Raw genomic sequence first — 26,435 nt, forward strand, 5'->3', positions numbered from 1 at the left:
AGGTATATGATATATTGATATTCTACATGGTGAACGGCAACTGTTATTTTTGAATATATATTATTGAATTTCGTCTGTTCTACGACTTCACATCGAATAGCTGCTAAAATAAATAGATGGATAATTACTATCTGTATACCCAAGCCACGGCCACGCAACAAATTCATGTTCACAGACTGCACGCTAAAAAGATGAAAACAAGCCCCAATGTAAATGGAAAGTATCGCAGGCGGGGACTAGTAGAGGGTTCACCATTTAGCTTAATGTTACTTAGATAGGTGTACCTTGTGTGGCGGTCAAGTTGGTCCCCGCCTGCGATACTTTCCATTAACATTGGGGCTTGTTTTCATCTTTTTAGCGTGCAGCCGGGTTTTTTGTTTGTTTATAATTATTATTTTTTATTTGTAACTTTTAGTTGTTTTTATTTTATGAAATTTTATGTTAGTAGTCGGGTTTTAGTATATGAACATTTTTTATTTCAATAATTTTTGTGTTGTGATTTAAATACCTACAATATGCATATTTTGTAATGTGCTAATCAAGCCCTTTCATTTGATACCCCACACGGCATAGTTGGAAAAATAATATTTTTTCGATCATCACTTTATGTCCTCTAGAGGGCGCTATATACATTTTAATATAACGTCACATAGCCTATAAGCATCGCGCAATCAATACGCTTCTAACGATACCTCATACATCAAAATCTATCGAGCCATTTAGGCTACAGGAGGGAACAAAGAAACAGACAAACATACATACATACATACAAACATACAATCGAAAAACATTACCCTCCTCCTTCGGCAGTCGGGTAAAAATATGTTGCTTACTGATATTTTTACATGGCTCTATCGGTATACAATCATAGTCTAACCATAAATAAAAACTATTAAATGTCACACTGACAGTTGACGAATTTGACGATAGAAACGCGTTTCGTTTCATCACTACTGTTTACATAAAAATACAAAAAAATCTTTTAATATGCTTATAATATTACCTATACCACATAATATTGTACAGCTCGAGTTCTCATGGATGGCTTTGAAAATTTTGCTTCACCGGCACCGTGTCTTCGCATTGTGATGACAAAGTAATGAAAAATATAAAATTAAATTAATGGTGAAACTAAACGCATAATTTATAATCACGGAAGATTGGGTGGAACAATAACCAACTTTTAATTAATTTCTCTTTTGTGAAACACAACTCTAATTACCTAGTTAGTGATGGTGTGTTAGAAACCGTGGAAACCATGGCTGCTGCAAGAGACGAACAGATTCTGGAAGGATTTCTGTGTCCGATATGCAAAGCCGACCTGAAGTCTGCGACACAGCTGACGAGCCACTTCGAGAGCTTGCACCAGGAAGAGCAGGATGTGCTGAAGAGCCTCAAAGACATATTCGGTAAAGCCAAGAAGATCATACTCAACAATGACGAGTCCGATTTGAAGGAGACATTTGATCGCGCATTGAAATTCTCTTACCAAGAGAGAGCATACTATCCTGAAGAAGTACAGACTCTAGGTTTGTCCCGAAGTTCCACGGACTACTTCAAGGCGGTCAGGTCGGCGAGGCGCGAGCGGTATGCCACCGAGACCAACAAGCTTCTGATAAGACTGGATAAGTTAGTATGTAACATGCCACCTGAACCGAGCCAAAGGAAACAACATGAGCAGGAAGTGAGTTATTTGTAAATGTGTTATGTAATTGTAATGATGTTGTCTGCTGTGACTGTGTCTATTGTTCTTTAGTCTGTAGATATAAGAATGTAATATTTGATCAAATGGATTTAGAACTGTTTCCTATTCTTAGTCGAACTGATATTACTTATTACCACATAAATGAACAATAAACAAACAAACAACATCACATATTTTTGGTGTAGTGTTGCATTCACCATGTACCTTTTGCATTCATAACATAACTGTATTGTAGGTGGTCCCTTGGCTGGACGGAGGGCTAGTGAAACTCTGCCCCAACTGTGCAAAGGCCTTCAACTTGACACGCAGGAAGCATCACTGCAGACTGTGTGGATCCATACTGTGCCATGACTGCTCCATGTTCCTAGATCTTAATATTGCCAGTAAGTATAACTTTCTTTACTGTTCTCATCTATTTACTGTACACTGTTCAGGCTAATGTAATGTAAGAACACATCAATCAGAGCTTCACTTAAGCATAACACATTCATATTAATCCAAATGCAGAATACACTTTTTAATTACATAACTAATTTATACATGTAATGTGTGTAAGTGTATATTTAACATGAGTGCAAAAACTGTGACAATGTTTTTTATAATGCTATACTTATTCCCATTTCAGGATCTATGGTGGACCCTTCAGTGGCAGCCCCGTCGGCTCCTGAGCATGAAGTCACAGAGAAGAACGGCCTGCGACTCTGTGAACACTGCTACAACCTGATAGACTTACGCAAGCAGGTGCAAGAGAGCAGAAATTCCAAGTCTATTGTTGTGACGGCTTACGAGCAAATGCGAAGTCTCATGGACCAGGCAGAGCCAGCTGTGGCCATGTATGAGAAGGTGAATTTACTCAGCTGTACTTACCTAGTTTCATGTATTTGTAAAAATTACAATTTAAAAGTTACTTAGGCACAGTCAGACATACAGGTAGTTACCCTATTCACAGCACAAAAGTTCGTTCCTTTTGGTATCGTTACAAGACCGAGAGGCGACACCAATCGCAGTATCTTAGTTAGATCGTAACGATGCCAAAACGAGCGTACTTTTGTGCTGTGAATAGGGTAGCTGATCTAAGTTTAACAACCCCCATTCTCCACAGATGTGTCAAAGCCTATTCGACGGTGAAACAACCTACAACTTATCCGACGTGAACGCGATGCGCGGACGCATCGGCAAGCTAGCGGAGGGCATCGACCTGCTGAGCAAGCAGATCGCAGGGGCGCCCGCCGCGCCCGGCTCGCGGGGCGCCAAGCTGCAGGCGTCGATACGGGCCGCCGCCGCGCATTATATCAAGGTACTGATACTGGTTATCAAGTTATGCAACCAGAAAAGTTAAGGAGGCTATGGGACTGACGGTTTTACTTGGGCAATATGACTCATCATCATCCATAATAGGTATCTCTCAAGTTTACCAATGCTATTGATCAAAATATGACCCAGTCTGCGTTAAATAAGGTGATTTGATTGTGCAATATACGAGATAAAAGAGGCATGCTCTTACTGATTTTATCACGGATGGATTACATAACGAATTTAGGATATAACCTGCCATCTATCGATGATTTAACCATTTTGTTCCCTTTTCAGGAAAACCTCCTATCACTAAGGAAACTTCCAACGGAAACTCAAATCGACGAAGTGAGGCAGCAGCGCTACGAGCGGGCGCAGAAACAGATAGAGAAAGAGAGAATGCAGGCAGAGAGGGACAGAAATAGCACCCCAGGGACCAGTAGCAACCGAGGCAACGAGTCACTGGAGAACTCGGCCAATCACGACGATGATAACCCCATATTGGAACAAATGAACATCATCAGAGGTTATATTAAAGAGGCGAGAAAGGAGTTGAAGTTTGAAGAGGTTTGTTATGGTTCTGTTCCTAATTTATTAACTTCAGGAACCTAGAATGGATCTCCCCTGTTATATAGTTACATGTTTATGTTTTAAGATAATAGTGAATGTGGTTAGTCCTATTTTATTCATTATTCTGCCCCTATAAAATATTAATTGAGTTATTATTATTTCAGGTGGCGATTCTTGAAGCTAATTTGAAAGAGTTGAAGAAGGAATATCAGTTCCAGATGCTGTCTAACAAGATGAACTAGTCATTCCTAGCGTCGATCCATTATTAATTATTAAGTTTATTATATCTTTTAACATTACCTAAGTTATTTATGTTTACACGTGATATTTATCTTTATATAAGGTACCTAGACTTTTTACCTGTAATGTACTATAAGGCATAGGCATGATAATATAACTTATAAATTATTACTATGGTTTTGAATCAATACATGGTAAATAATAATCAAATGTATAATTAGGTAACACATAGCATAGAATTGCACCATACCTATTACCTATTGGTAAAACAGACCTATCTGAGAACTGGCTTGAAATCGGTCCTTCTTGCACTCGTTTCCTGGGGGCTTAGATGTTAATTAGTCTTTAACGGTGGGTAGCTTGTCGAGCTGGCGCAGCAGGTGCGGGCGCGTGCAGAGCGCGCTGCGCAGCGCCAGGTCCAGCAGCCGGCGCTGGCGGTACGCGGGCAGCGGCGTGTCGCGGAGCTGCAGCGCGCGCACCCGCCCCGCCGCGTCCGCCGCCAGCAGCGCGCCGCCCGCCGCCTCCGCCGCCGTCACCACCGCCCCCCCCGCGTGCCCCGCCACCGGCGCGTGCGTGCGGCGCCGCAGGTCCCACACCAGCAGCCGCGCGCCGTGCGCCGCCACCAGCAGCGTGGACTGCAGCGGGCTGAAGCACACGGCGTGAACCGCGCCGTCCCCGCGCAGCGTGGCCACGCACGGCGCCAGCCCCTCCAGCCACAGCCGCACGCAGCCGTCCGCGCCGCCCGTGGCCAGCAGGCGCGGGTCGAAGGGGCTCGCGCGCAGCGCCAGCACGGGGCCCGCGTGCGCGCGGAACACGCCCAGCGGCTGGTTGCCGTACAGCGTGGAGCAGCGGTGCACGCAGCCCTCGTGCGAGCCCACGAAGTACACGTGCGCGGCCGCCGGGTGCCACAGCAGGCACAGCGCCGCCGCCCCGCGCGCCGCCGGCACGTCCGCGCGGCACCCCGCCTCCCCCCGCAGCCCCGCCGCGCGCCCCTCCACCGCCGCCAGCCGCATGATGGGCGTGCAGATCAGGTCGTGCGTCTTGGTGCTCACGAAGCGGTTGATGCGGCCGTCCTGGCACACGGCCACCACGGCCTCGCCCGGCGCCGCCTCGCGCACGAACTGCACGCCCCACACGGGCTCGAAGCACGGGTTGGTGTCGCGGCGGCTGCGCGCCTCCACACGCAGCGTGTGCGAGCGCACGTCCAGCAGCAGCACGGCGCCGGCGCCCAGCCCGGCCGCCAGCCGCTGCGGCCGCGCGGGGGAGAAGGCCAGCGCCGTCACGGGCTGCTCGAAGCGGTACACGCGCTCCGGCCGCCGCGGGCTCTTGGTGCTCCACACGCACACCAGCCCGTCGTGCGCGTCCGCGTAGGCGTAGCGCCCGTAGCCCACGGCCACGATGTCCGGGTCGCGCGGGTTCACGGCCAGCGCCGCCACGGGGCGGCCCGCCGTCTCCTCGCTCTCGAAGGTCCACAGCGGCCGCATGTTGTACTCGTAGACCAGGTCGAGCGAGCGCGGGTCGATCGGGCGCAGGCCGCGGAACACCTTCTGCTCCTCGGCGTAGTGCAGCGAGGCGAGCACGCGCTCGGCCAGGAGCGCGGCGTCGCGGAAGCGCGGGCAGTCCGCCAGGGCCGCCAGCGCATGCTCCGGCGCGGCGGGCGCGGCGGCGCGGGGGCGCAGCATGTGGGCCGGCGCCTCCTGCCGCAGCACCATGTCGTCGGGCTCGGCGGGCGCCGCGAGCTGCTCCAGGGCCGCGTACGTGTCGTGCATGTCCCACAGCGACGCGAACGCGCCCGCATTCTTCTTCAGCGGCCGCAGCGCCAGCGAGTGACGAGACTGCGTGATGCACGACCTCGTCTGCGTCTCCGCCGACACCATCTTACGGTTGCGGCCCTTCCCGACCGTGATGTAGTTGTAGAATTCATTTTCCTGCTCGATAGCGTTCGCCTCATCGGTCCCCTTCTCGCTGGAGTAGCTCGGCAAGTCTATCAAAAAGACGGTGTCAGTTTCCTTGAGGGTGACGAAAATGTGCGACGGATAGGTGGACATGTCCCCTCGCTTGGGCAAGTAGTAGGCGGAGGGCGCGCGCTCGGGGTCGTCGTCGGGCGGCGCGACGCCCTGCTCGGTGTCGATTGTGTGATCGATATGTATGTCGTCAAGGTCGATGGTGGTGTCGTACACTTTCATGCCGACGTCGGTGGTGGTGGAGTCGACGGGCGGCGGCGCGGTGGCGCGGCGGGGGCGGGGGGGGCGCGCGAAGGCGGCGTGCGTGGCGCCGGCGGGCAGCGCGGGCCAGGCGGCGGCGTGCAGCGGCGCGGGCGTCACGTCCTCCCCGTCCAGCAGCACGCGCCGCGCCGCCTCGTACCTGCTGCCGAGCGGCCTCCCCTGTAGCGCGAGCGAGGACTGGCTGCCCCGCGCCGTGTCCACCGAGCCGACGGAACTCTTGGAGATGAAGCGGCGACTGCCACTTAATGAGGGCTTGGAAGCCAATTTCGCTTCACTTTTAATATCATCCTGTGTTGGAGCATGGGTCACTGTTTTGAAACTTATTTGTGATGGCCTCATGTTGAATTGAAATTTACCTCATTAAGCTAGTAGCAAAATTATACTTATATTTATTAAATTCCTACCAAGGTTTTCAGAAACTTTATTCAACTTCAACAACAAAAAATGTTCAGCGATTCCCAGGTTATCTTTTTATTCTGTTATTTTTTGACAACGATGATTTAATAAAAACGTCCATATCTCGTCCATACTTATATAAATCATTACCTACCTACTTACTAGATTACATTTATATTTAAGCAAAAGATACATTTTATATTTAAGCAAAAATATAAAGGCTATAAAAACTTATAAAATTAAAATACATTTAACTATAAAATTCATTAATAACAATAATCTTTTAATTTAATTTGAGATTAGTATGGCTTGGTACAAAAGATAGATGTCTCACCCTCAATTTGCCTTCATACGTTACATGATAATAAACTTACGTAGGTATGTAGGTGAGAATACTTACTTACCAACTTACAGCTTTTTTAAATAAACTTATAGACCATTATATAATAGACGGACTTAGTTGCAGCTAAAAGAACATAGTGCACTCCGCCACGGCTGGCCGAGCGTGATTCCTCGACGCACAACGACCTATCATTATCATTTTGCACTCACCTCATGTTGAGGCAAAACCATTCTTATTGCCCTTTTATTTTACTTAGCATAGGTATCCCGAATTATAGGTCGCTTAATTAGTCGAAGACGTAGACCTACTACAGGTACCTAGTATATTTTTCTACAAAATTGGGGGTTTGGAAAAGTATGTGCTTATAGTTACTATGCTATGGTAGGTTCTTACTTAGATATTTGTGAGGCTGGAGTTAGATAGCCATTCTTTTCATCCTGGAATTATCCTGCTAACCCCGGCAACTCTAAGTTGGCATGGAAAAGCTTCTACAACAATCTAAGCAATCTCGGCAGCCCTAATCGTTCCACATATCGCACACGCTCACATCTCCGGGTGCCACGGCTGGGTGCCTCCGTGCGTCCACCCCTGGCCGTCCATCCGTGAAGCCGAGACGCTATGGGCTGGCACACGCCAGTCGCCACCTGCCGCCACCATGAAGAGGATCTTCAGGAGGATCAGAGACAGTGAGTACCTAGCTTTAGTTTTTCTTCCTCAACGTAACCAGCCTTTTGGGCACCTTCCGCAGTGGTGATCTGACTCATATTTTCTATTTGATTTGGTTGATGCTATAGTTATATAGCTATACTTATTATAGGCAGGTCTATTTAAAGGATGTTTATTGTTAGTTGTGGTCTGTGTAGCTGTAGTGAATAACGAAGATGTTCCAACCTCTATGGTTGTACCTAAGTTTGCAATGATTTTATGTGAGCTATTCAGGGCACATCTGCGGCTGGCTCCCCAGAGGGACTGTTGAGTTGCTAAGTAGCAATAAGGTAGCTTTGGAATCACAGAGTGACCCTGAATAGGGTCCGAGTACACCAGTACGTAGATTACTACATTCTATATCCTGCTAGACCCCACCATTCCCACATAATTACAATGTCGAATGGAAAACCTTTAGCGTTTCTTGCATGTCGTGTGAAATGAACCAAAACAAAGCAAAAGAAGCATCGTTATCGGACACTAGTCCGGAGTTAATTTCCAGCCCTCCACCCACTTTTCGTCGGGAGATATCCGACAGCAAAAGCGAATACGTCGATACGTCGCTATCGGTAATTGCATCTTGTTGTGCGAATAAAATAATAAAATTAAGATATACGAGCCGAGCCCGTAATACTTTGACACACCGTGTTGATGTTGTTGAGATTTTTGGTAAGGAATGGTAGGTAATTGATACCTTTTTATGAAAATTATGAATATCTTATCGAGATCTCTCATAGATAGACCCTTAAAAGGTCTGGGTCAGACTAGACAAGCAGAGTCTATTCACGACGAAAAACAAACCAAAAATGTGTCTCTATAAACACCAGCCTCGTGCTAAGGAGTACAAAAATCGTGCGGAGAGAGTTAAGGTGGGGCAATTTGAGCATTCCTCGTCGTCAGGGTGACGCGGTGTCCACGGCGCGGGCGAGCCGGGTCGAGAGGTCGCAGACGCGGCCCGCCCCCTAATTGCCTTGCCCCACGCAAATAAATAATTTTTATCCACCACGCCGCGATCACGCTCCTCATGACCTTAAATTATTATAGAGCCTTTCGAAAAAATTTAATCGGTTTCCCGTAACGAATGGTGGAATATGGCTGGAATTCCGATCGGTAGATGCAGAGTGCGAGCGCTGAGCGTAGATCGTATTTTTTTACGATAGCATCGGTACAACGAATCGTTGATGCATCGTGTGCGCGAGGTTGGAGGAAACAGATGGCTGAAGCGTTCCCCTCGGGGAAAGGAAGACTTATTAGAACCATCTGCCTGACGTTTACCTTAACCCTTTATTTTTGTGGAGTTCCTTCGCGAAACCTGGGGAACAATGGCAGGTGTTGCAAAAATGTGGGATGCAGATAAAACCCGCGACGAATAAGTATGTTATATTTAGCGAAGGTGTCTCCTGCTTCTCGTCTAGTGGACTGACAGTGACGAATGGTCCCCGGTGTTGGTCGCCATTACCTTTTGGTCACGGCTACGGACCACTTGATCGCTGTTTTGTGATCAAACCACTCACCCTTTCTATCAGTTTCGCTTTCCGTTCACTTCTATTGAGAGCTAATCAAACTATTATAGCTACTGTGGTAGTCTGAATATAAATAAAGGAGGAATGATTGGAAAGTGTACCTACCTGATATCTACATTTATACGTGACTCCGAAACGATTTCAGATTACTTAGATTAGATCAGAGTATCTACAGTCCAACTATAAAGTCCTGAAAACGGAAGTGGATTCTAACTAATTGTTAAATTATTATTTTATTTATTTTTATTTAACTCTTTATTGCACAAATATTACTAATAAAAGTACAAAGGGTGGACTTAATGCTAAGAGCATTTTCTGCCAGTCAACCCGCAGGAGGTACAGAGATAAAAAGTACGGGTGTGCAAAAACGGAAAAAAAAGATCAGTATGATTGTGAAGTGCCTAAATAAAAATAATACCTAACCCTAAAACTAAGTAAATAAATATATATGACCCTATACCTAGTAATACTAAAATACTACCTATACAAAATATAAATATATATATATATATATATTAAATATATAAAAACAGGGGGTACAAGAAAAACTGCCTAATTAATCTGTCCCAACTTGCTGAGGTAGTGAGCACGAACCATAGACTTGAAGAGCGGTCGAGAAGGGGCTTTCCTGATTGACTCAGGGAGATCATTCCACAGACGGACTGCCGTGACGGAGAAAGAATTAAGCATGAAACCAGACCGATGTAAGGGTAAAGATAGTAAAAGGTTATGAGAAGAGCGGAGGTGCTTGTTATGGGTATCGGAAAGAAAGTTAAACATTGATTTTAAGTAAGAAGGAGAATTTGGTTCATGAAGGATCGAAAAGAGAAGACAAAGAATTCGTAAATTCCGTCTATCCCGAATAGGGAGCCATTTTAGTTTGGCGCGGTAACCTGACACATGATCGTATTTACGGAGACCGAAAATGAAACGTATGCAGGTGTTCTGCAAACGTTCCAGCTTATTAAGAAGTGCTTCAGTCAGGTCCAAGTAACACACGTCAGCGTAATCTAAAATGGGCAAGAGCAGAGACATTGCCAATGAACGTTTGGTCTGGAAAGGAAGAAAGTTTTTAAGTGGAAGAAGAGAATGCAGAGAAGCAAAAATCCGACGAGACACGCTGTTGACCTGTGGCACCCAACTTAAATTTTCGTCAATGGTCACTCCGAGGTCTTTGACTGTTGATGAAAAAGGTATGTTGCATCCGTCGAACACCAGAGGGGCTGAATTAAGGTCATGGTTAGAGATAAGTTGAGAGCTGCCGACAATGATTGCCTGGCATTTCACAGGGTTTACCAAAATACCGAAACGGTTGGACCAGTCAAGGATACTGTTAAGGTCCCCATTTAGTTGATTAATGGCAGACACAAGGTCTTCAGGTTTCACTTGACAGTAGAGTTGCAAATCGTCGGCATATAGATGGTAGGAACAAAGAAGACTTGAAGATACTAAATCAATAAAGATAGAAAAAAGTAATGGAGAGAGAATACCGCCTTGAGGAACGCCAGCAGACAAATCGGACCAGTCGGATAATACCGAGCAGCTACGAATCGCTTGCTGGCGACCCCGAAGATAAGAGGAGAACCAGCTAACAGCGGCGGGAGAGATCTGAGATTTTACTAAGACGGCTAGCAGAAGGTCATGATCCACGGCGTTGAAGGCATTGCTGAAGTCAATAAGGACCAGCACGGTAATCATCCGATTCTCCATACCAGACCTTATGTCTTCTGTGACTTTTAGCAATGCAGTAGTGGTGCTATGCCCCGCACGAAAACCAGACTGGTACGGATTAAGTAAACCACCATTGCAGAGAAACGCAGTGAGTTGTCGGTGAACAATCGACTCGAGGACTTTGGAAAGGAAGGGTAAAATTGAGATGGGACGGTAATGGTTGAGAGATGAAGGATTGGAAATTTTGGGGAGAGGGATAACGTAGGCTTTACGCCATAAATCGGGAAAATTACCGGAGTCAAGAGAATGGTTTATGATGTGGGTGATAGCAGGGAGAAGGATGTCAAGAAGATTGGTCACCATAATGCGCCCTATGTTGTCATGACCAACCGCCTTAGATTTAATAGACAATATAATTTTTCTGATCTCTTCAGGTGATGCCGGTGCGAAAATAAAGGAATCTATGTCTGGTGTGGGCATATTATGAATAAGATTTAAAGTTAAATTTTTGGTGTGAGAGTCAAGAGTTAGCGAAGATGCAAAGTGATTATTGAGAGCGTTAATATCGAAAGGAATTTGGTTATCTAGTTTAGGAGGCTTGCCCACGCCCAGAGATCCGTATTTAATGGAACTATTATATTTATTTAAAGACAAATACGTTAAAAATCCATTATCAATCGGTCTTTTATTTTTAAAATGTACCTATGTAAAAGTTACAATGATAAAAAGTCTTAGCAAAATCGCAGGACTTTATAATTCGACTGTAGGTACTTCCTATTATCGTGTAATTTAAATAAACCAGTAGATTAGAACAAAATGTCTGACTATCATTGTTTCATAAAAAAAAAACATTTGAAAATCGAATTTCCTTTAATTTACTCAACCAGCTGGTATTTTAAAACTACAAGAGCTTCAACCTCTTTACATCCTGAAACTGGCCGGCGATAAAAAAGAAAACACTCAAATGATACAGGTCGTTGCGTATGCGCTAGGGATAGGGAAGCGGCGGGAATGCGTTGTTCGTGCGGCGCGGCGGCGCGGAGGGAAGCGTGTCCGAGAGAGGTAATGCCTCGCAATTTACCTTTTCGCCGATTGCTGCGTGGCCCCTGATGAGGGGCGTAGCGTTCGCAGACAAAATTTGTTCTGTTTTTACTCCTTTGTTTCTCTTTCATTACATTAGATATGGTGTTTCTATGTGAATATTTTAAACAACATCAAAATGCTGGAAATAGAAAGTAAGTAGTATACCTACCTAACATTAGCAGACCCTTTGGTCCTATTAACTACTGAAATCAGAAAATCAATGCTCAAGTTCCACCAATATCTAAGCTTTTAGGAATATATATCTTTAAATGTCTGAGTAAATTACCGATCTGTGGTCCTATATCGATATAAGTCAGATCAGTCATGAAAATGACCTCTTATTTGCTTATTTCAGTTTCAGCAGATAACCGCAGAAGATTTTCTTAAATTTTTGGCAAAGATGCATAAAATATAACAATGAAATACAAAGCAGACTGTTCTGTAGACGCGCGCGGCCGCAGCGCGAGGCGCGTTCTCACGGCATAATTATCGGTTGCCTACACTTACCCTTAATTTTATCATGCGCTCCTACCACTGACGTGATCCCGACAAGCCGTACGAAGAATACAAGCGCCTGCGCATGATCAGCGGATATTTTAAACGCATCTAAGGGAATTTTAAGTAATTTGAACGCTTACTGTTTAATAGGACAGCTTCGGTTCAGGTTAATTGAAAGATGACGTTAAGATTGCCTGAAAGCGCGATTTTTTATCCTTATAAGTACCTATGAAGTTTTTGAATATAACAAACAAAACTTTTCTAGAATAAAGTAAATAACAAACATAAATGAAAAGGAAATATATGTATACTAGAGAACCTTCTAAGAGGTCCTTTTTAGTAAAATACATAAATTATAAGTAGGCGTGGATAGATCGTGTATCCGACATAATGGTTTTCTGATTAACATCTTCCTAATAACAAGTTAAAAACTAAACGATGTTTGTGGTCCATCAATGTTATTATCTTGCAATATTATCTTTGTTATGTTCTAAAACAATAATCTTGTTAGGCACTTCATCAAGACTTAAGTTTCTAATGCAATAGAAAATACTCTATGACCCCTCTACATGCTCACAAAGGACAACTAAAGAGGAAGTAACATAAATTCATACAAAAAACATTACGATCCTCCTTCGGCAGTCGTGTAAAAAGGATATTCATATCCAGTCCAAATGGGGATGTGTGACTCCGGACATGAAATCCTAGGCTAAGTATAACACAATCCTATTACTTAATACATAGGTAATCTAATATATACAGGAAATTATCTTTTCGTGATCTGCTTCAGCTGTAAAGACCTCAAGCTCCCAGTAGGCAAACTGTTAGCCGCCGTCTGAGCTAGCAGGGTGTATCGGTTTAATTCACATTTTGCTAGTTTTGCGCTCATTCTACGCAATTTACATCATCACGCGCGCCTAGTAACGAGTGAGCAGTTTTCCGACTGGGAACGCAGCCTAAGTGTGCAAACTGAGCATTTTCGCGAGGCGATTGCACCAACTAAAAACCAGGGATAACACATAAAATTTACCGAAACGCATCGTCACGCTGCGTGGATTGTTGCGCACGCGCCGGCTACGTCGTGATCCCGTGTGGGATTCCACCCAATCCCAGCCCTTTGTGCCGACACATTCCCCCCATAGCGATATGCTCGTGCGCTCGCCGCTTTGTCTCCAATTGTCACGGTCGCGGGTGTGAACTGCCTAAAGAATTGGGGGCGTAAGCCGCTTACCGTTGCGCTTAATAGGGCCAGCCCATTCTTTCAGATACCAACAAGGATTAGGCTGAGTTTCAGTGGGAGTGAATGTCGGGAGAATAAGTAGAGAATTCTCTACGTGGATGACGTGGATTAAAGTTAATATTCTATTGCATATTTGATATTTTCCCGTAGATCAGGCATGAAAACACTATGGCAGCTACAAGGTCATTTGCATGTGCATCCAGCAAGATGCCACCCTTTCTTCCGGTCGTTTAACCGTAATAAGGACACTTTCAGTGATAATATGAATTATAAAATAATTTGATCTGCTTATATCACACGACACACGCACGCAGACGCCACGATTCGTCAACTCGTGCACGAACCTCTCCGATTACATAAAAATAAATTAACAAAAGAATTCCAGTCTGGCACCGCACATAAAACCAGACATAACCGCAAGGAAATTGCATAATAACATAATACACACACAAAAATAACAATAACGGTTACCACATTTATGATGTCATTAAACCGAGCGCGTATTTTAAGAGAGCATAAGGCGCTAAATGAGTGAAAGACCACAGTGCGACCAATACACGGCTTTTTACGTGGCCAAATAACTTTCAGCAATGCAACAATGCGTAGATAATAGTACCTACTAGTGATGTAACGAATGTGTGTTTTTGGACATTCGCGAATGCGAATGCGAATATCTGAAATCGACATTCGCGAATGCGAATGCGAATGCGAATATTCAGTTTGTGTTCAAATTTGGCGTTATTTGTATGGTTTGGTGGTAGTCCCGTCTCGGAACGAGGTACGTTCCGGTCTAGGCGCATTCCGAATCAGACTAAACAATAATAGACGCAATTTTTTTAAAACTTTATTTAGCTCCGTAACACTTACGACACATTGCGACTGTGTGCAGTTTCTGAGGACGTTTTACACGAAACATTTAAATGTATTGCTCTGACACTATACTGTGAAAATATGCTTTTTGTTTGTTTATTTACACTCACGGGCAATGAAAATGATCCATTAAGAAAAACACCAAAGTACTCGTAATTGAAAAAAAAACTTAAAGACGACGGTAATTTTTAAGTTCATTTAACGACGAATCAGAATATTAGCAACTAAAAACGTCAATATTTTATTAAATTTTTCTATTAAATGTTTAAAAAAATAGGGGCTATTTGGTGTCTGTATTTTTTTAAGTGGAACTATTTTTTTTGCACGTGAGTGTATGTTTAGGTCTTATGAAGCTACAAGGTGGACCAATAGAAGTCATCCGATGTTGATTGGCTCTCATTTTTTTAAATGAAAAACTTGCATTCTGTTTATTGATTATGTTTATTTGAATCTTTACAATTTTATTGGTAAAGTCTAGAAGATGATATCGGCAAAATGGACGGCGTCACAATTGATTGCCATACGGGCTCCTTTTATGGCATTTATCATCACTCCAGAAGGGCTAGTACGGGCCGTATTTAAGACGTGACAAAAGTTTTGCATCGCGCTCACTCACATCGCGCAGCCTCAAGAGCGAGCGCGACGGAGACCTTTTGTCACGTCTTAATAGCGCCCTGTGCTACACTGGCAGCAAGAACTTCGGCCGAGAGATTCTCGCACTCGCCTTAAGGGCTTCCAGAGACACGGGCTTATTCACATTCAAAACCGTCTCAAACGGAAAAATCGGGCGATTTTGCAGGGAAAAATGACAGATAAAACGAAAAAAAAGGCGTCCTGAATAAGTATACACAATTATTCCGCGATCTTGGGGAGTATATCACTCCATGGCCTCTGAACTTGTATTCTGAATTTGTCTAATCCACCAATATCAAAAAAAAATTAAATTGGCGTCCATTTGTACAAATGAGAGCAACTTCCAATAGGGTGATTACTTTTGGCCCACCTTGTATTAACTATTTCTAAAGTTTCAAGACTATTCGGCTAGGCAGAAGCAACTTCGACAAGGAGGCTGCAAGGCGCATCCAACTGGGTTGGGCTGCATTCGGGAAACTTCGTCACATATTCTCCTCGGCCATTCCTCAGAGCCTGAAGACAAAAGTCTTCAACCAGTGCGTCCTGCCAGTGATGACGTATGGTGCAGAGACGTGGACACTGACGGTAGGACTGGTCCACCGATTTAAAGTCGCTCAGCGTGCTATGGAGAGAGCTATGCTTGGGGTTTCTCTGATGGATCGTATCAGAAATGAGGTTATCCGTCAGAGGACTAAGGTTACCGACATAGCTGTCAAAATATGCAAGCTGAAGTGGCAGTGGGCTGGTCATATCTGCCGAAGAACCGATAACCGTTGGGGTAGACGAGTTCTCGAGTGGAGACCACGAACAGGCAAACGCAGCGTGGGACGCCCTCCTGCCCGCTGGACTGACGACCTTAGGCGGGTGGCGGGTAGTGGTTGGATGAGGAAGGCCGAGGACCGAGTGTTGTGGCGCTCCTTGGGAGAGGCCTATGTCCAGCAGTGGATGATTATTGGCTGATGATGATGATGATGAAAGTTTCATTGCCCAAAAAAAATATTAAATAAATACCAAATGATAAAGGTAATGAGATTAAGAGGGTAACTTGTAAGAAAAGGTTATAGACGAATGGATTTTGATTTTGTTAACCTACCATTATTTTCAAATACTTTTTTGTAATAAGTACTGATATTCGCAAAACATTCGCACAAAATTTTGCGAATGCGAATGCGAATGCGAATATCCAAAAATGTGCGAATATTCGCGAATGCGAATATTCGTTACATCACTAGTACCTACGCTTAGTTATAAAAAAAAACAAATTAAATGAATGAAAAGTTTAATATCGGTAGTTAAGTTCTTGAATGATGTACGTCGGAAATTAAAAGTTCATGGGAATTAAATAATAATATGAAATATATATGGTATTATGTATGCACAGTACTTAAACTGTAGCCAGTGACTCTTCCTATGCATATAAATGGAGAATTTTAAAACCATTAACATAAGGTTTTATTAATTACATGCAGAGTTCGCGTGTAATTACGAAATGAACAATCATACGCATTACGCGTGCGTGTAAGTAGGTACGCTCCTTTTCCGATGTGCACATGCGTAACATACAATACGTACTTACTTATGTTTTATTAAATTAAATCGTGAAACTTACAGGAACTAAGAAGTTATTTTATTTACATAAAACTCTTTAGAAAGGTCTTTAAAAGTTTACTTTACGCGTAGGTAAATGCAAGACTTTACTTTATAAGAACAAGAATTCGAATAGATTGTTTGGTCTTCGGCCATAGTGTTCTAATTACAAGGTGTGAAGCCTGCTGTTGCTGTACAAATTGTTATCGACTGTTTGTCACTTAACGCCGGGTTTAATTACGGACGGGATCGTGACTGATCAATTGCCACGTTTCTTTCTCTATAATGAGCCTGGGACAAATGGCTGAAAGAATTTCGAACGAGACAAGAAATGATCTTGATAATAATATACTTACGTATAAGTTGTAAGAGTAATTACAATAAATCATCTGATATCTATATAGGTAGTCTGATGAAAAAAACACTAGGTGTCACGCAAAATGCACTCGTAGGTACATTAAAAAATAAATAAAACGCAAGCAATTTCAGTCAACCATGGAAACCTTTTCATTAAACCCTATCACCCTTAAACCGTCAAGAAATTCCAACAAACCGAGATCGTGACGACAACCTTTGCGCGGCGCATCAGGCTTTACCCCTCGTGAGAATGTGTAGCGTGGGGGAGGCGTCGATAGCGTATCAGCGCGGGCGCAGTGCGGCGCGAGGGCCCACGCTGGGCGGACCGGAGCCCCACGGCCAGGAGCGCGGGAACCACCCCCGGCCACCATTGTGCCAACACGCATTGTTACCGGTAATAAATCTCATTAACCGGCTCAAGAAGCTGAGCCGCCTGCATTATGTAATCGGTATCGGTTTGTTGCAGAAATCAAGTTCAAAGGAGACCCGCCGCCGCCGTATCAGGAAAATGAATGCGGCGATATTAATTTGCGGCCGCCGATACGAGACGCGCGTGTTTTGGTGAGATTTTCCGAAAATATTTTTGGTAAAGATATTAATTTTAAACTTTCAACATATTTTTTTATTTCAATATTTTTTCCAGGATCCGTCACCACCGTACGAAGTATTGGACCTGCTCGCGAACTGCCGAATAGCACCAAGGTCCGAGGACATCGGAGATTCCGAGGTGGAGTACGCGGAGATCGAAGAGATGGGTCTGTTCCACTCGACGCCGCTGAGCCACCGGCACAAGTCCAAGATCTCCCTCACGTGGGTGCTGAAGGAAAACCTGGAGAATACCAGACCGCAGGCGAAGCCGAGCGAGAGAGTCAACAGCGATGTGGAGAGGTACCAGCGGCACAATCAGAAGTACTCCGATAAGGATCGCCAGCAGAGAAAGTGCGGCCGTAACGTGTTGAGGGAAACAAAAGAGCGTGTTGTGGGACGGAACGAGTACTATCATAATTTAAAGTTTAAGAGTGCGTGTGAGCTGCAGGAGTCGGGGTCGGAGGGCGAGGAGTGGCGCCGCCGCCGCCGCCACCGCCACCGCCGCAGGAAGAAACGCCACACAGACCGCTTCGGGTACGACATACGGGACCTCGATAGCTTCTTGAGCGAGGTAAGATAAATACTAAAATTACTTATTTCGATAGCCGTCCAATTTTGGCAACATTAAGCCCGGACAATCTAAATGCTCCATAAAAACCGTTGCAGAATGTTATTACACGCACCTAAAGGTCTTAAGCAAATAAGCTTTTAAATTTATTGCAACATAAAATTGTTCGATACTTTTTTTGTGCATTACCGCGCTAAATAAAATCGAACGGCTATAAGCGGTTTAAAATTGGCGCAACGAATTGTTGCGAGGGCTTTAATAAAGTGTTTTGAAAACGCTTCATAATCGTCCTACTCTATTATAAACTCTGTAATTTTAATTTTTGGATTATCATTCTTATTGCTTAACTTTAAGGCTTCTTTTCGACCCCGGTGAGATTAAGGGTCTGAAATTATCTCGAGAGCAGACAGAACAATTCATCACATGGGGTTTTCGAAAAATAATCATATATCATTTCATGAGGTTAAAATGTTACTGTGTTAATTGTTGCCAGTTCGCGAAGTAATGAAATTCAATTTATTTCGAACTGATATGAGTTTACGCCAAGGAAATATAATCAGTATAAATTAATTTAATTGAACGTGTACTGAGCGGGTAGGGATGCGATATAACTAATTTAAAATTAAATATAAGCTATAATGGCTATTCATTGCAATTAATTTAAAATCTAAAGTGGTATTGATAATAAATATAGCCTCTAAGTATTATTAAATTTAAAATATTTTCTTTCAGAAGGTATATAATATAACTAGGTAGGAAGATTTTATTGTACCTACGTAGGTTATTAAAACATCAATTATAGAAAAAGTAACGTAATTAATAAAGACGAGATAAAGACAGATCTTTCAATTTATATTCAAGCAATCATGTTCGTTTTAACTTAACAGCTGAGGAACGATAACCAACGAGTTTACCTAATAGAAGAGGTGTGGAAACGAGTAATTATATAAATAAAAGACATGTGGATACGAGCAATTAATTTCTGCCAGATAACAAACCGGATTTCATCTCAAGAAAGCCAAATTGTACGATAAATATCACTAGATTAGTCTTTCAACTCTCACTAGGTACCATGTCTCTGTCAAGATATATTAAAAATGCAACGCGTGTAATTAATAATTCTAATTTTAATTAGCTAATTGCTAAAATAGAAAGGATGTAAGTACTACATCGTTAAGATAATCTCCACGCGTGGCAGGCGGGTTGGAGATTTTACGCAACAAACATTTAAAACCCAAGCCCCGAGAACAAACATTTGTCTTTAAACAAATAACTGCCCGGCTGGGGATCGAACCGGGACTAACCGTCACTAACCACTACACCGTTCTGTGTAGTACTTCCTCAGTCCCCTCTGCACGGGCCCATTATCGATGTAGATACATGAACGTCACTATATAACGATTCGATTGGAACGCGCATCAAACGAATTTATCAACGTCGTCAACAACAGATCCGCGCTACGGCCATGTAAGTCAACACACAACCTTAACAAAAAAAACCCTCCCTATTCTAGGCATCAATCGACCGTCCCGGCAACATCCCCGTGGTCATCGCGTACCCCACCACCCTGTACCAGCGGGGCGCGGGGCGGCACGGCGAGCTGCCCCTAGCGCTGGGCACGGTGGTGAACGCCGTGTGCAAGAACCAGCTGTGGCTGTACGCGCAGACGCCGCACGGACACGAGGGCTACGTGTTGTATAGCGCGTGCCTGCCGCTCCCGATACTGCCCCACAGGTGACTAGCCCAGGTGTATAGAGCGTCGGACACCTCGCACTCATATGCTCCGCATAAGTATATAGAGCGTGAAGGTGGTCTATCCAGCGGCTGTACGCTGTCCTGTGCGTGGTCTCCGATAGTGATCGCGTCACTGAGCAATCTCTAAACAAGCATCATCGATCAATCGCATCACCACGTAGAGAAAATAAACATGGTCTTCAGCTGGACATAGTCAACTGTTACGCTAGGCGGGCGATTGTGATGTGACTTTCTCATCTTTCCTTCTAAGGTCGTTGATCCAACGAGCTGGAGGTAATGAGACGCTATGTTTTCCTGTATGTGGTCTCCATAAGAGAAATGAGAACCATCTGGTAGGTGGAACTTCGAATAATTTTATTATAATAACTGCAAGTTTAATACATAATGGGTTCTTCACTTTATTCATATGCAGGTACATACATACATACAACCAAATCGCGGAAACACATGTATTATGTAAACTCCGACCTTAAATGCAAATATTAAGAAAATAGAAAGTAATCGATACATTATGGGATTGCGTAAGAGACCCTATAGGGCTTTTAAACAAACGTAGTATTTATTGCTATTGGTTGACCCACTTTGTAGCCATAAAACAGTAATCTCTACCCACTCTATTATTGAAGAGATTATGACTATTTGTTACACCGACTGATATAAATCATAGGCATCTATTGCCCCGTTATCCAGAGACTGATAAAATTTAACGAATGTGATCGTCTATCATCAAAATCATCATCGTAATCTAACAGTTTACTTTCCAGAAACTTATCATCTTACTACATTCGTAGTTAGTATTTATTTACCTACATTAAACTCAGTGCAATCGCAGAACATTTTTTATGTAAGTAATAAATAATTAATTTTCTATCTCTTTCTAGACCACACCAACAGAAGAAGACCCCGTGTTGGGAGAGCAGCACAGACATATACCCGCAGCCCTGCGGCAACCTCACCGACACGGAGAAGGAGCACCTGCGCGGCAGAACCAAGTCGGAAAGCCGATACCGCCCGAAGAATCCCGACAAAACCCGACCCAAGTCCTGCGCCGAAGAGGACTTTGACAACCTATATTTAAAGACCAAATCCGTGTGCTCGAACATTGATAAGCTATACGAAGATTGGGACCCCAAAAAGGAGTTTAAAAGTAAATCTAGTGCACTGAAGTTAAATGATGTTAAAAGACAGACTTTATTAGTAGTGAATAGTGACTTTACCGGCAGTTCGTTGAATAGAACTTTGTCAGTGCAAAAAGGTGATGTTGTGGTGTTAGTGCAAGGGAGAGGGGAGACTGATGTGGATGCAGAGTGGTTCTATGTGAGGAAACGAGACGGCAGTCAGGGTTTCATTCCTGCTATTATTGCTGGAAATGGTTATATTTAAACTAGATATACCTACCTTAGATTAGTAAAAGATAAATGTGAGGGCTTCTGCAACCTCTTATTTAATTTATTTATAGCATGTAATCAAAAATCGGAACAATAGTAAAACATTTGTTTAATATTTTATACCCCTTAATTAAATTTTTGGAGTGATTTCAAATGTATGTAGGTAAGTACCTACCTAGTTTTCTATTTTCTGTTTTACACATTATACAAACAAAATACGCTTTTACAAAATGTTGTCAATAAAACAGTATTGTTTTCATGGGTACTTTTATTAAGTTTTTTCATTATTAAACTTAGGATTTCTTACACTATTATTATAAAAAACAAACCAAAAATCTTACCTAAAACGAAGAATCTGATCTCTATAGTTAAACGTAGTGCACAGGTCTATATCTGGGCTTGAGCCAGCTATAGCCAGCACCTTATCAGGGCTCGTCCTCATCACAGCTGAGTATACAGTTGTGGCAGACACTGGGAGTTCCACCTTCACCTCTCCGGAGTATGACAGCTGGTACAGATGCTTCGCTGCTCCCCCAGCAACCACACAGTCATCGTGGAAGAAGGACACATGGATGCCATGGTCAGGGATGTCAAACACTGTGACAACATCCAGGGAACGGAGATGCCAAAGTGCTAGTCTAGGTCCACCACCACAAACCTTTGAAAAAAACAGATTGATATAGTGATATAATTATTGCTCACTATCATAATATTATTACTATGAATGCAAGTAGATTTAAGATTTATAGCATGACATCTGATAATGTTTGCTTAAAAACACATGATCTAATATATAGCATAACAAATTCCCACTGAAAATAGGCCTGTAGCAAGAAACATCACATGACCCTATCCTAGACTTTTCTCATGAAACTGCCAGAAGAAGTCTGACAATATTAGTATACAGAAAACATTCTAGTATAAATTGATCTGGGTATATCAATATACTTACAATCCAATCATCACTCAAAGAGGCAGCCCCAACCCATTTGCCTATATCCGGTCGGGCAACATTACTGTTGCTGTGTGGCTCTATACTGTTGTGAGATTTGCCTGTTCTGGTGTCCCACAGCTTCACGGAACCATCCTCACTGGCAGATATCAGCTGATCAGACCTGGAAATATATCAAATTAGAAGTTCATCTTGATAATAGGGAATATGCAAGAGGCTCAAATAAAGGTCAAATATTATTTATAATAAACTTTGTTATTTCATAACTACGCCTCCATCAATATTTTTGATTATAATTTATTTTTGAGCAAGTAAATGAACTTGAAAAGTACAAAAAAACTTCGGTAAATTCTAACTTCAGAGAAACGTCACCCATTTTCTTAGGGCGGATGTGACGTCAAAATTCTTTATATATCAATCTCAGAATAATAACTTCTTTGCGTTTACGGAGGAAGTTAAATAAATGTCAAGTGTAAACAAAGAAATGTTAATGTCACCGAGTGTTTGTGATGCTCGTTGTGATCAGATACGATGGATCACATAAAAATTCTTCCAATAGATCCTAGCCTCCTATAACCTCTCCACTTCTTGTTTGATATGCTTGTTTGTTTGCAAAGTTTAGGACTTTTTATATTTTTTGTTGGTAGTGTATGGGCTGCCACTAGTTGTTCTTTTGTAATGAGGCGTAAACAGCCATTCGCTAGTCAACGAGCCACTCAAATATGCTACATATTGCAACACAATAAAATTAAATTTGTATTGTAAGTATTATGACATGAACATGACACAAGTTGCTCTTTCTACTTTTAGGTTATAATGGCAGTCGTTAGTATATTTCAAAAGTTGTTATTATTTTCTAAATTAAGTTATGGAAGAATTCTCGTAATCAGAAGAACTAGACACATTAAATTTATTACGCAGTATGAACGAGTAAACTGTGGCCAGCTGCGGAAAAGTTTTTATTATAAATAAAAGATAATATGTATGTTATACGTTATTATTTTTGTAGAATTAAATTCGGGGATAATCATGTAGCATGTGAAAGAAAGCATCGTGAGGAAACCTATTAAAACTATTTAGATTAAGCACAGCAGCAAGCAGCAGCCTCTCTTACTGAGAACCAAAGTTACAGTAAGTACTTACATACAATACAAATATTACTTTATAATTATATTCATATTGCCATAATAGCGTAATATTGTGTACAAAGGTCCTCTGGTTTGCGCGCTCCCATTTCAAAAGAGCTACTAGTAGCTATTTACGAGCTCCCATTACAAAACAGCCACTGGTCACACTTTATTACCATTACAAAACAGCCACTGATCACACTTTATACACTTCCTTTTTCGTTTGTTACCATGACAACATTGGTTTGTTGAAAATACAAAAGTACTCTGTGATTACTTGATTAATAGGTAAAAAATCTATGCCGACTGACGGGACTCATTATTCTGAGCCGTGAAATTAAAAGATTATGACGTCACACCAGCCCGCCATCCTGACGGGAATTTCAAAGTGGTTGTGATGGTTGTAATTTTTTAACTTTCTTTAAAATACCTTAAATTACTTATTTTGGCGTTGAATTTTTTTTTACTATAATAAAGTGATGTAAAACTATCCAATAAAAGTATTTAAAAAAATTATGCATATTCCCTATTATTGTGGTATTCAGAAATAGGATCTGGTGTAGTGATTTCAGTCAAGTATATAGTGTTTTAGTTAGATTCTGTTACATTATAGCCATATAGTTGGTAACTGAGCTATGTATAAGCAGGGATCTCTATCTGACAAAACATAGGGTATGTTGGAATCAAAATATTCAGCTACAAAAGAAAACGAAAAGGACTTACTTTCCATCAATGCAGTGTATGAAATCATCATGTCCCAAATACTTCAACTTCAAGCTAACAGTCTCTAACGTGAAGGAATAAATATTGTTATCCCCGCAACCAGCAAACAAAGTTTCTTTATCTTCAGATAACCACAAGCAATTCACATCCTGTTGCTCTACAGGTACCTTTGAGGGTATACTGACTTGCCAGTGAGGTTTGCCCAGCTTAGAAGAGGTTATGGAAGACCATTCATAGCTGATGATCTCACCAGCAGTTCCAATTATAAGGTTATTCTCGGTGGATAAAAGACTGCACACTTGTTTTCCAGTTAGAATATTATGTATGTGCTTCGGTTTGTTGTAGTCACTTGTGAGTAATTCCACAACCGGATTCAGTAGTCGGTTGAGACTGTAAAGGAGGAAAGTGATGATAAATTTGTAAGCATTGTAGCGAGACTAGGTTATATCTGAAAAGCAGTAAGTTTTAATTTGTAAAATACTCACTCAAAGACGGCTATCTGGCCATAAATGTTGCCGGCAACCAAATATTGCCCACATGGTGAAAATGCCTGGCTGAGAACAGTACTGTAAATATTTTTATGCAACATTTTAACGATGAAGGATTATACTTATATTGTAAGGTTTCAAACTGTGTTTTTTGTAAATCACAGCAGCTTTGGAAATCACGTTCAAAACAATAAAATAAAATGTTTTAAAATAAAAGCCAAATTAGTTTTGTTTACGTTTTTAGTTTTTAATAATGTTGCCAGTTGACATATTTATAACTTTCATCTTTTGTTAATCTGGCAGAGAAGCCGAGCCGGTTATACACTGGTATAGTCCGTAGTACAGTTCAGGCATACGAATTTTACTACGCTGCTGCATGCCAGCCTGGGTTACGAAACCTAAATCTCTTTTGTTTCCGAGATAGTCACCGTGCTCTTTAGATCTTGCATTTGTATTTGTCATAGTCACATGAGACACGGTGCCGACACGCAATGAAGAACATCTCTATATTTTTGTTAAGCTGCGTACACACCGGGCCAACGAACACCCAACGAACGCCAACGGTTATCCCAACGATGGATATTTATCATACATAATACGAAATCCGTTCGTTGGCCTTCGTTGGCCCGGTGTGTACGCAGCTTTATGGTGAAATTATTTTTATTCTGTGAATTTCTTCTGTCTAGTTTATGGAAAATTAAAAAATCATCAATCAAAAAAAGGAAGATGGACGTGTGTGCGAAATGTATATTTTCGCTTAGATAATTAATTTACACGCCTAGGTAAATACTTGATTTTATTTCAACAATAATTACACTACGTGGTACTACAAAGCTCTCAAAATTTTAAATGAATTTAGGACTATATTTTTTTTAAAATCTGACATTCGCGGTCGTTGCGTTTTTCCGGTCATTCGTGTAGCAAATCTTTATTTTCAGTATAAATTATAGCAAAGATGTACAACGGCATCGGTTTAACTACCCCGCGAGGGTCTGGTACTAATGGATACGTCACAAGAAACTGGGCAGGACCACGGAAGACCAAAGACCAAGTAAATTATCGTACTGAGGAAGAAATTGCAAAACTTGACTCAGCTTCTAACAAACAACCAAATAGGGAGATTCTTGATCATGAGAGGAAGAGGAAGATTGAGGTGAAATGCGCAGAACTTGAAGATAGTTTGGAGGATCAAGGGTAAGTCTTATTATATCTTTTTTGTCCATAAAAATCGTCTCTTCTATTCCCTGTTTGGGTGTAAGCACTTGCACCAGCCTCTCTTGAATGGAATCTTTGTGCATATCTCTCTAAACACCGTTCCTAAGGTAGGACCATTTCCCACCCGTGCTGATATAATAATATGCATAATATCTAGTGCTTAATCTAGTTACACAGGTTTCCTCACACCATTTTACTTCACTTTATGTGTTTGAGATGGTACATAGTACTTGCTAATTTATTCCAAAGAACTAATTGGTAAATTTAGAGCGGTGGTAGCTCAGTCGGCTAAGCACCTGCTTCTCACGCCAGAGATGCGGGTTCGAATCCCGGCGCTGACATGTACCAATGAGTTCTTTTCTGAATTTAAGTACAATGTATACCATCGCTCTTACGGTGAAGGAAAACATTATGAGGAAACCTGCATATCTAGATTTAGCACATCTAGATATGTGAACCCACCAACCTGCAGTGGACCAGCGTGGTGGGAAATGGTCCAAGCTTAAGAAGGCAGTTTAGACCTTGGGTATATGCACAAAGGTTCCATTCGAGAGAGCCAGGTGCAGGTACTGAAACCCCCACAGAGAATAGAATAGAATAGAAATTGGTAAATTAAAATGGCATATCTCTGGGGTATGAAGCTATGGCTTCCCTAACTGAGCAAACAATAATTTATAAGTACCTACACCACC

General features: G+C 42.4%; 4 protein-coding genes across 4 annotated transcripts; 2 read left to right on the forward strand and 2 right to left on the reverse strand.

The window, feature by feature from the left end:
• Positions 1–1,158: 1,158 nt before the first annotated feature.
• On the forward strand, positions 1,159–3,979 carry LOC105392492 (rabenosyn-5). Its single transcript, XM_038118047.2, has 6 exons — positions 1,159–1,684; positions 1,941–2,088; positions 2,331–2,548; positions 2,808–3,002; positions 3,296–3,565; positions 3,733–3,979. The coding sequence occupies exons 1-6, from the start codon at positions 1,259–1,261 to the stop codon at positions 3,808–3,810; spliced, it is 1,335 nt and encodes a 444-aa protein (XP_037973975.2). The 5' UTR covers positions 1,159–1,258; the 3' UTR covers positions 3,811–3,979.
• Positions 3,980–4,112: 133 nt separating this feature from the next.
• LOC119693734 (dynein axonemal intermediate chain 4) lies at positions 4,113–6,546 on the reverse strand. The gene has a single exon (XM_038118046.2). It carries the CDS (start codon positions 6,370–6,372, stop codon positions 4,147–4,149), a length of 2,226 nt encoding a protein of 741 aa, XP_037973974.2. The 5' UTR covers positions 6,373–6,546; the 3' UTR covers positions 4,113–4,146.
• Positions 6,547–7,269: 723 nt separating this feature from the next.
• LOC105391508 lies at positions 7,270–21,495 on the forward strand. Its single transcript, XM_038118061.2, has 5 exons — positions 7,270–7,458; positions 17,406–17,500; positions 17,583–18,098; positions 19,609–19,829; positions 20,732–21,495. Exons 1-5 carry the CDS (start codon positions 7,428–7,430, stop codon positions 21,231–21,233), a joined length of 1,365 nt encoding a protein of 454 aa, XP_037973989.2. The 5' UTR covers positions 7,270–7,427; the 3' UTR covers positions 21,234–21,495.
• A 7-nt stretch (positions 21,496–21,502) lies between these two features.
• Positions 21,503–24,785, reverse strand: LOC105391509 (THO complex subunit 6). The gene is made up of 4 exons (XM_011562989.3): positions 24,526–24,785; positions 24,041–24,430; positions 22,191–22,353; positions 21,503–21,896 (listed from the first exon to the last, which is right to left on the reverse strand). The coding sequence occupies exons 1-4, from the start codon at positions 24,627–24,629 to the stop codon at positions 21,576–21,578; spliced, it is 978 nt and encodes a 325-aa protein (XP_011561291.3). The 5' UTR covers positions 24,630–24,785; the 3' UTR covers positions 21,503–21,575.
• Positions 24,786–26,435: the final 1,650 nt, after the last annotated feature.

Source organism: Plutella xylostella, chromosome 10, assembly GCF_932276165.1.
Source record: "Plutella xylostella chromosome 10, ilPluXylo3.1, whole genome shotgun sequence".
NCBI lineage: Eukaryota > Metazoa > Arthropoda > Insecta > Lepidoptera > Plutellidae > Plutella > Plutella xylostella.